Genomic DNA, 10,493 nt, shown 5'->3' on the forward strand with positions numbered 1-10,493 from the left:
GTCTGACAGCAACTGAATAAAACATAATTTTAGTGCCATAGGCGTTTCGCCTTTATTTTCTGCAAGGCATCATCAGTGGCAGGTTGCGTAGACAGTTTCTTACATATTACGCTCCTGTTGCGTTTTTCGTGTTGTTCTTCTTCCTATGAACGCCAATTTGCTGTTTTTTCCACATTCCACATTACTATGCACTGAACGCTTGTTTTAATGCATTAAATGCCGGGAGTCGAAGTGAGGCACCTTAGCTTCTCTCTTTCTCTCTCTCCCACTTTTTATTATTATTATTATTTTTTATTATTTTTTTTTTTTTTTTTTTGAAGGGGGCCAGGTTACGGGCTGGAGGGGGAGCAAGGGTTGCAACCCGAGGCCTGGCCACAATGTTTCCACCCTCCCTTTCCTGGGATTGTGGACCAATGTATGAAAGGGATTTATTTGAGGTGTTTTTTTTGTGTCTATTGATTTTTACTGTCTTTCATAGGTGCTAAACACAATACACAGAAATTAAAGCGCATCTAACGTAAAAAAAACTGGCTCCTAAAGCCGTCTAGATTTAAAGAGTTCACCAGAAATGGTTGGCGGTAACGCTACGGAACCGGACTATAGAATCTGTAAAGCGAGTATTACACGACCAACCGCCGCGAACGGTACTGGTCCACGGCGACAGCCATCTAGCGGCAGAACGGGTGAAGCTACGAAAATGACAGACCACAGCAGAATAGAGAGCAGTTCTAAACTTCCGTCAATTCGCGCATGCGCACTAGGCAGCGATAACTTGCGCATGCGCACAAGGGGGTACCATAGACCTTTCTTTGTTATCTGTTTCTTGTTCGATGGCTAGAGGTTAAATTACAGATTTTCTTATTGGAGATTTTCCGCATTTTTTTCCCAGTAAGTAGGTTTTCATAGGTGCAGTGGGAGCATTTTTTTTCTATTTACTGCTTCATATTCTAGAAATGGAATGGAGCAAAGAGGCGTTAAGCATCCTAATTCAGGCGTACGGCGAGGGAAGGTGTATGTACGACCCACACGACCCGCTATATCATAATAAGGTACGTCGACATCGTTTATTTCTGAGTAATATGCATATAATATATTTATAATATATAACAATATAATAATAATTCTCGATTTGTATCTCAGTGCCTTGGCTTACGAAAGTTCATGTTTGATTTGATTGCATCTCTTGCTTTGTTTCAGAATGCCAGGAAAGAGAAACTGGCATTGATAGGCGATAAAGTGCGCGCAGTTTTGCCCAGTGCGACAGACGAGGACTGCAAAACTCGTTTCATGTCCCTGAGGTCGCATTTTTGTGGAGAGATGAAAAAAGTAAGAGCTAGTGAGCACAGTAGTGCAGGGGCAAGGGACATTTACGAGCCCACGGTGTGGTGGTTCTGTCCCTTAAAGTATTTAAAGGGCTACGTGACACCAAGGAGAACGGTGACCAACATCCCAAGCTGTATGGTAAGTACGGGCATTTTGTTGTCCTTCCTTTGTAGGAATTCTGCATTGTGTAAGACATCTTATTCTGGTTTAAGACTGTAGATGGGTATTCCAACTCAAGTAGTACATTTGCTTATTTTAGTGAATGGTATTTTGGAAAACAAGCCACACTTTCATGCTACAATGTGGGTTCATAGTTTTCAGTGTCGTGAGTGGTTCACTGATGAACAATCTGTTATTGACTAACATGTGTCTTTAACATTTCAGATACCACAGTCACATTCATCAAATCTGTGTGGCAGGGCCATTGTTAATGACTCTTGTGTAAGTATTTACCTAAATTTAAATAATAGTTGTAAACAGTAATTGCGACAAGTGAATAACACATCAACTATTTCAGAAAACTGAGGTGACCACAGCAACTGAAGAGGTCACAATAAATGAGGAATGTAGTGAAGATGACAACAGTAATGTAAGTGTGTAAACGATCTTCTCGTGTACCTCAATGATAGTTCATTAGCCATAAAGCTGTCTTGATAAAAAGAATGTAACATTTTACGAGGGCAGTTCAATAAGTAATGCAACACATTTTTTTCTCGGCCAATTTTGGTTGAAAAAACCGGAAATTTCTTGTGAAATATTTTCAAACATTCCCGCTTCGTCTCGTATAGTTTCATTGACTTCCGACAGGTGGCAGCGCTGTACGGAGCTGTTAAAATGGCGTCTGTAACGGATGTGCGTTGCAAACAACGGGCAGTGATCGAGTTTCTTTTGGCGGAAAACCAGGGCATCTCAGATATTCCTAGGCGCTTGCAGAATGTCTACGGTGATCTGGCAGTGGACAAAAGCACGGTGAGTCGTTGGGCAAAGCGTGTGTCATCATCGCCGCAAGGTCAAGAGAGACTGTCTGATCTCCCGCGTACGGGCCGGCCGTGCACAGCTGTGACTCCTGCAAAGGCGGAGCGTGCGAACACACTCGTTCGAGATGACCGACGGATCACCATCAAACAACTCAGTGCTCAACTTGACATCTCTGTTGGTAGTGCTGTCACAATTGTTCACCAGTTGGGATATTCAAAGGTTTGTTCCCGCTGGGTCCCTCGTTGTCTAACCGAACACCGTAAAGAGCAAAGGAGAACCATCTGTGCGGAATTGCTTGCTCGTCATGTGGCTGACGGTGACAATTTCTTGTCAAAGATTGTTACAGGCGACGAAACATGGGTTCATCACTTCGAACCTGAAACAAAACGGCAATCAATGGAGTGGCGCCACACCCACTCCCCTACCAAGAAAAAGTTTAAAGCCATACCCTCAGGCGGTAAAGTCACGGTTACAGTCTTCTGGGACGCTGAAGGGGTTTTTCTGTTCGATGTCCTTCCCCATGGTCAAACGATCAACTCTGAAGTGTATTGTGCTACTCTTCAGAAATTGAAGAAACGACTTCAGCGTGTTCGTAGGCACAAAAATCTGAACGAACTTCTCCTTCTTCATGACAATGCAAGACCTCACACAAGTCTTCGCACCCGAGAGGAGCTCACAAAACTTCAGTGGACTGTTCTTCCTCATGCACCCTACAGCCCCGATCTCGCACCGTCGGATTTCCATATGTTTGGCCCAATGAAGGACGCAATCCGTGGGAGGCACTACGCAGATGATGAAGAATTTATTGATGCAGTACTACGTTGGCTCTGACATCGACCAGTGGAATGGCACTGTGCAGGCATACAGGCCCTCATTTCAAGGTGGCGTAAGGCCGTAGCATTGAATGGAGATTACGTTGAAAAATAGTGTTGTGTAGCTAAAAGATTGGGGAATAACCTGGTGTATTTCAGTGCTGAATAAAACAACCCCTGTTTCAGAAAAAAAATGTGTTGCATTACTTATTGAACTGCCCTCGTAATTGTATTGTATATTTTTACTGCAACAAAATAGTACTTCACTTTCATACAAGTTATTTACATTAAAATATTTTACAAAGAGAATTTTAAACATGCTACTGTAGTTTACATAACCACTTTAATGCTAGATACTGTAATATGTATATAGCACAATACTGTATCAGCTCTCTATTTCCAGCACTCCCAAGACATATTTACTATGGGATGTACAGAGGGAAGTACACCTGTGTCAACACCTCGGTTATCATCACAATCGTCTCTAAGGGAACCTTATGCTTCAGCAAGAAAGAGGCGTAGGAGGGACAGTGAGGATGAATTGGCCGCCTCGACTTTGTCTGTTTTAAGAGACATTCAAGTGTCAGTTAGTGGCAGTAATGAAGATGATAAATTTGGGCAGTATGTTGCTGCTGAATTGAAAAAATGAAAAATCCAGCAATTAAGGCTGAAGTAAAATTGAATGTGATGAAATCTATCATAGATGGCATTCATAAAGAAATCAGTACCTGATTTTAAACTTAAGAGATTGGCTTTCATTTATGAGTTATTTTCGAATAAAAGATTGTCTTTTGTAAATTATTACTGTTAAAAGTTGTACTTATTGACAGCTTCCCACTGCCATGAAACACATAATCTGTTGAACTAAAGAGTTCACACAAATTTTCGCACATTTCCCTGGCACACAGTGGAGTGCGATTTCCACTCTCCAGGGGTAAGCTGGAGACAGATTTCTTTGCTCGCCAAGAACCACTGTTTATGGTGCTCAAGTCTGCGTTTTCTGTATCAGCATCTGTCAGACATGTGCTGTCAGCCACTTCAGTCAAGAAGTTGTGCAGTATGCGCGAAGTCTGAACAACTAATTCCACTTTCTGAACAGGTAGTGGAATTGTACTGAGAAGAATTCTAAAGCGTTTGGCCAGAATTCTGAAAGTGTTTTCCACTACTCGTCTCCCTCTTGAAGTCTGTAGTTAAAAATCTGTTTGGACTTCTGGTTCTGGCCGTCTCTATAGGGTTTCATGACATATGGCTCCAGGTGAAAGGCATCATCAGCAAGTAACACATATGGCACTTCAATTTTTGGGCCAGGAAGTGATTTATGCTATGGTAACTTGAACCAGTTTTCCCAAAATGCACTACTAATCAAGCTGTTTCCAGACAGCCCACCATCACTGACTTTCCCATTGCACCCAATGTCGATTAAAGAGAATCGGTACGCAGCGTCCGCAATAGCTAGTAAAACAATACTGTGGAATTTTTTATAATGGAAGTATGCTGATCCAGCAGTTTGTGGTGAGGCAAATGCTATGTGTTCCTCATCCATTGCACCTGAAAATAAAAGTAAGTAGTTTCATATAACGGTATGTAGACCTGCAGTGTGGCTCAGATTTTCTCCATATTATGTAATTTAATTTTGTGACTTACCAATGCAGTTTGCGAACTGTCACAGTTCATCAAATTCTTCGGCAATTTTCTCCCACTCTTTTTCTGTTGCTAATGCCTGTAACATATTTTTAATAACTGTTGGAGTGTCACATATATATACAAGGTGGTGTTCCGGGAGAAAAGGTCAATATTTTAGACAGCGATAGTATTAGTAATTCTGAACAAAAAATGTTATATGAAAATAGGTTTAAAATATTGACGTTTCCTCTCTCTCTCTCTCTCTCTCTCTCTATATATATATATATATATTTGGCCTGGTCACTATCAATCGACTACCATATATATATATATATATATATAGTAGTCGATTGATAGTGACCAGGCCATATATATATATATATATATATATATATATATATATATATATATATATATATATATATATATATATATAGGGTAGTCGATTGATAGTGACCGGGCCAAATATCTCACGAAAAAACTACAAAGAACGAAACTCGTCTAGCTTGAAGGGGGAAACCAGATGGCGCTATGGTTGGCCCGCTAGATAGCGCTGCCATAGGTCAAACGGATGTCAACTGCGTTTTTTTAAATAGGAACCCCAATTGTTTATTACATATTCGTGTAGTACGTAAGGAAATATGAATGTTTTGTTGGACAACTTTTTTCGCTTTGTGGCAGATGGCGCTGTAATAGTCACAAACGTATAAGTACGTGGTGTCACGTAACATTCCGCCAGTGCGGACGGTATTTGCTTCGTGATACATTACCCGTGTTAAAATGGACCGTTTACCAATTGCGGAAACGGTCGATATCGTGTCGATGTACGGCTATTGTGATCAAAATCCCAACGGGCGTGTGCTATGTATGCTGCTCGGTATCCTGGACGACATCATCCAAGTGTCCGGACCCTTCGCCGGATAGTTACGTTATTTAAGGAAACAGGAAGTGTTCAGCCACGTGCGAAACGGCAACCACGGCCTGCAACAAATGATGATGCCCAAGTAGGTGTTTCAGCTGCTGTCGCGGCTAATCCGCACATCAGTAGCAGACAAATGGCGCGAGAATCGGGAATCTCAAAAACGTCGGTGTTGAGAATGCTACATCAACATCGATTGCACCCGTACCATATTTGTATGCACCAGGAATTACATGCCGACGACTTTAAGGTGCTCCGGAAAGGCTCAAAATCATGAAAAGTTCAATTTTTACTTTTTTGCATTTTCTGAATCTGCAGACTATTACCTTTTAATAGATATATAATTTATTCAATTCCGAAGACTACAACTATTTTTAAATTTTTTTTGAAATGTGTTCTACATGGGCGTGACCCACTGTGGCGCTGTTAAACTGCTGTCAAATGGTGTTATTATTAACGTCCGTGTTCATCAGGTACATTTTAGTGATGTGAGATAAAGTATGTGTTGTGGCTAACCTGTGATGGTTCAATATATATCGCTGGTGTGATTGTCGATTGTTTCATGTTTATTTACTCTGTCGTTATCTCGAAAATATTCGAATTAATTCTGTTTCTTGAGTCTCTGTTTTGTTGAAGTATAATAATGAGTAAAAGTAAAGTTATTAGAAATCCTCTGAAGGCTTTTAAGAAAAGGAGAAATGTTGGAAAGCCAAAGGTATGTGTTATTACTGTAAACAATAAAGACGATGAAAATCCCCAACACAGCTTGTGTCCCAAAGAAGAAGACAGTTGGTGTAAATATAACAAAGGATTGCTAACTGCTGAAGTGTACACTCATAAGCATAGTCTGCCTCACGCAATAATGGAGGTGATAAAACCTATTTCCAGAGACTTAGCAGCACCTGAACTGTTGAAAAAGTGTATTCACGAAAAACTCAAAACCCCAATGAAAGTGTAAATAGTGTTATATGGTCGAGAATCCCCAAGACTGTATTTGTTGGAATAGAAACACTTCACTTTGGTGTGTATGATGCTGTTGCGACTTTCAATGATGGCAACATTGTAAGGTGCAAGGTATTTAGAAATATGGGAATGAAGATAGGTTCTAACATGGTACGAGCGATGCTTGCTTTAGACAAGGAACGCCTTCGGGCTGCAGACAGGGCTGTAAAGAGTCTAGAAACACAAGCAAGAGTAAACAGGAGGAGGAAGAAGAGGAAGCTGGAGGAGGAGTTTGCAGAGGATGAAGATAATCCATCCTATGGACCTGGAATGCACTAAAAAGTTAATCCAATCTTTGTCGCTCGATTCCCAAAACTTTTATTTTCTCATACTAATTACATGTTTCCTAAGGATCTTCCAAACATATTTGTTTCAAACTTTCAGTAAATGTTACACAGTACCTTCTGCATAATTTAACACAGCCTTTTTCCAAAAAACTGTATATTTTTGAATATATAAATAAAAAATTGCAAAAAATTTTGTGAATTTTCATTACAATTGAAAAAAAACATCTTTAATAACTGAACTAAAATTTTATAAAATCCCTGTGTTAAGTTGTAGCCCATATTCCAATAAATAATCCGTAAAAAGTTCAACTTCCTACCTCAAATACTTTGTGAGGAAAGATGTAATTTATAAGCGTTATTTTAACATTGCAAGAATAGGGCGTTCCGGAGCCCCTTAATAAGTCACAGCTGCAAAATACTAACGCAAATGCTTTACAGACGAATGGAAAAACAGGTACAAGCCGACCTCGGGGAAGAACAGTTTGAATTCCGTAGAAATGGTGGAATACGTGAGGCAATACTGACCTTAAGACTTACCTTAGAAGAAAGATTAAGGAAAGGCAAACCTACGTTTCTAGCATTTGTAGACTTAGAGAAAGCTTTTGACAATGCTGACTGGAATACTCTCTTTCAAATTCTAAAGGTGACAGGGGTAAAATACAGGGAGCGAAAGGCTATTTATAATTGGTACAGAAACCAGATGGCAGTTATAAGAGTCGAGGGGCATGAAAGGGAAGCAGTGGTTGGGAAGGGAGTGAGACAGGGTTGTAGCCTATCCCCGATGTTGTTCAATCTGTATATTGAGCAAGCAGTAAAGGAAACAAAAGAAAAATTCGGAGTAGGTATTAAAATCCATGGAGAATAAATAAAAACTTTGAGGTTCGCCGATGACATTGTAATTCTGTCAGAGACAGCAAAGGACTTGGAAGAGCAGTTGAACGGAATGGACAGTGTCTTGAAAGGTGGGTATAAGATGAACATCAACAAAAGCAAAACGAGGATAATGGAATGTAGTCAAATTAAATCGGGTGATGCTGAGGGGATTAGATTAGGAAATGAGACACTTAATGTAGTAAAGGAGTTTTGCTATTTAGGGAGTAAAATAACTGATGATGGTCGAAGTAGAGAGGATATAAAATGTAGACTGGCAATGGCAAGGAAATCGTTTCTCAAGAAGAGAAATTTGTTAACATCGAGTATAGATTTAAGTGTCAGGAAGTCGTTTCTGAAAGTATTTGTATGGAGTGTAGCCATGTATGGAAGTGAAACATGGACGATAACCAGTTTGGACAAGAAGAGAATAGAAGCTTTCGAAATGTGGTGCTACAGAAGAATGCTGAAGATTAGATGGGTAGATCACATAACTAATGAGGAGGTATTGAATAGGATTGGGGAGAAGAGAAGTTTGTGGCACAACTTGACTAGAAGAAGGGATCGGTTGGTAGGACATGTTTTGAGGCATCAAGGGTTCACAAATTTAGCATTGGAGGGCAGCGTGGAGGGTAAAAATCGTAGAGGGAGATCAAGAGATGAATACACTAAGCAGATTCAGAAGGATGTAGGTTGCAGTAGGTACTGGGAGATGAAGAAGCTTGCACAGGATAGAGTAGCATGGAGAGCTGCATCAAACCAGTCTCAGGACTGAAGACCACAACAACAACAACAACGAAATTCGTAGTTCTCTCACTGGTAGGTGACTAACAGTAACATATTAACGTAAACATTTGATTCCTTGAGTTCTTCCTCGAAAGTCTGGTAACAAGAGCTTTCCTGGTGAAATGACATTTTAAAGAGATACATCAGGATTTGTGTATGTATCACCAGTAGGCAAAAACCGAAGAGCGACAGCCAGTCACCTTCTAACTCCAGAATGAGATTTTCACTCTGCAGCGGAGTTTGTGCTGATATGAAACATCCTCGCAGATAAAAACTGTGTGCCGGACCGAGACTCCAACTCGGGACCTTTGCCTTTCGCGGGCAAGTGCTCTACCGTCTGAGCTACCCAAGCACTACACACACGCGCTCCTCACTACTTTACTTCTGCCAATACCTCGTCTCTTACCTGCAAGATTCTCAGGAGAGTTTCTGTGAAGTTTGGAAGGTAGGAGACGAGGTACTGGCAGAAGTAAAGCTGTGAGGACGGGGCGTGAGTCGTGCTTGGGTAGCTCAGACGGTAGGAGCCGGCACGGTAGCTTTGCGTGTTCGGTCAGAGAACTGGCTACACTCTGCAATAAAAGAACTTCAACGACTGTCATGCGACATTCGCAACGACCAAAAAAATAGACGGTAGAATACTTGTCCGCGAAAAGCAAAGGTCCCGAGTTCGAGTCTCGATCCAGCACACAGTTTTAATCTGCAGGGAAGCTTCACGTTGTAAACTGCAATACTATCTTTCGTGTTAGTATCTGTCTTACCAGTTTTTGGATCGTGTTTCAGTATTCTGGAAGAAATGTGTGTCCAACATGTACCTATTCAAAATAGCACATAATAATTCACTTGACGCTTCCTGAGAGACAATCTCCACTCATTCCAAATTAATAATACAAGTGTAGACCAGATGTGGCTTAAATTCATAAAAATAGTATCGGCAGAAATTGAGAGATTTATAACAAATAAATTAACAAACGACGCAGCTGATCCTAATTGGTACACAAAACAGGTTAGAACACTGTTGCAGAAACAACGAAACAAACATGCCAAATTTAAACAGACGTAAAATCCTCAAGATTGGCGATCTTTTACAGAAAGTCGAAATTTAGCGCGGACTTCAATGCGAGGTGCCTATAACAGTTTCCACAACGATTCCTTGCCTCGAAACCTGGCGGAAAATACAAAGAGACTCTGGTCGTATGTGAAGTATGTTAGCGGCAAGAAACAATCAATGCCTTCTCTGCACGATAGCAATGGAGATACTATCGAAGACAGTGCTGCCAAAGCAGAGTTACTAAAGACAGACTTCCGAAATGCCTTCGCAAAAGAAGACGAAGTAAATATTCCATAATTCGAATCGAGAACAGCTGCCAACATAACGTAGAAGTACATATCCTCGGAGTAGTGAAGCGACTTAAATCACTTAATAAAAGTTGGGCTTCAGGTCCAGACTGTATACCAATCAGGTTCCTTTCGGAGTATGCTGATGTATTAGCTCCATAATTAACAATCACTTACAACCGTTCGCTCGTCGAAAGCTCCATACCCAAAGACTGGAAAGTTGCACAGGTCACACCAATATTCAAGAAAGGTAGTAGGACTAACCCACTAAATTACAGGCCCCTATCATTAACGTCGATATGCAACAGGATTTTAGAACATATATTGTGTTAGAACATTACGAATTGCCTCGAAAAAAAAAAACGGTCTATTGACACACCGTCAACATGGGTTTAGAAAAAATCGTTCCTGAAAAACACAACTAGATCTTTATTCACATGAAGTGTTGAGTGCTATTGACAAGGGATTTGAGATCGATTCCGTATTTCTGGATTTCCGGAAGGCTTTTGACACTGTACCACACAACCGGCTTGTAGTGAAGTTGCGTACTTATGGAAT

At 40.6% G+C, this 10,493-nt stretch overlaps 1 protein-coding gene across 1 annotated transcript; it reads left to right on the forward strand.

The window, feature by feature from the left end:
• The first annotated feature begins 779 nt into the window (after positions 1–779).
• On the forward strand, positions 780–3,852 carry LOC126213329 (uncharacterized). Its single transcript, XM_049941021.1, has 5 exons — positions 780–1,049; positions 1,198–1,461; positions 1,708–1,764; positions 1,841–1,912; positions 3,517–3,852. Exons 1-5 carry the CDS (start codon positions 954–956, stop codon positions 3,760–3,762), a joined length of 735 nt encoding a protein of 244 aa, XP_049796978.1. The 5' UTR covers positions 780–953; the 3' UTR covers positions 3,763–3,852.
• The last annotated feature ends 6,641 nt before the right edge of the window (positions 3,853–10,493 follow it).

Source organism: Schistocerca nitens, chromosome 11 (genome assembly GCF_023898315.1).
Source record: "Schistocerca nitens isolate TAMUIC-IGC-003100 chromosome 11, iqSchNite1.1, whole genome shotgun sequence".
Classification (NCBI taxonomy): Eukaryota; Metazoa; Arthropoda; class Insecta; order Orthoptera; family Acrididae; genus Schistocerca; species Schistocerca nitens.

Bases quoted from the DNA above. Each gene is read 5' to 3' on its own strand.
- LOC126213329 (XM_049941021.1), top strand. From the start codon at position 954: ATGGAATGGAGCAAAGAGGCGTTAAGCATCCTAATTCAGGCGTACGGC. The intron at 1,050-1,197 runs GTACGTCGACAT...GCTTTGTTTCAG, and splicing joins ACCCGCTATATCATAATAAG to AATGCCAGGAAAGAGAAACT. The intron at 1,462-1,707 runs GTAAGTACGGGC...TTAACATTTCAG, and splicing joins CCAACATCCCAAGCTGTATG to ATACCACAGTCACATTCATC.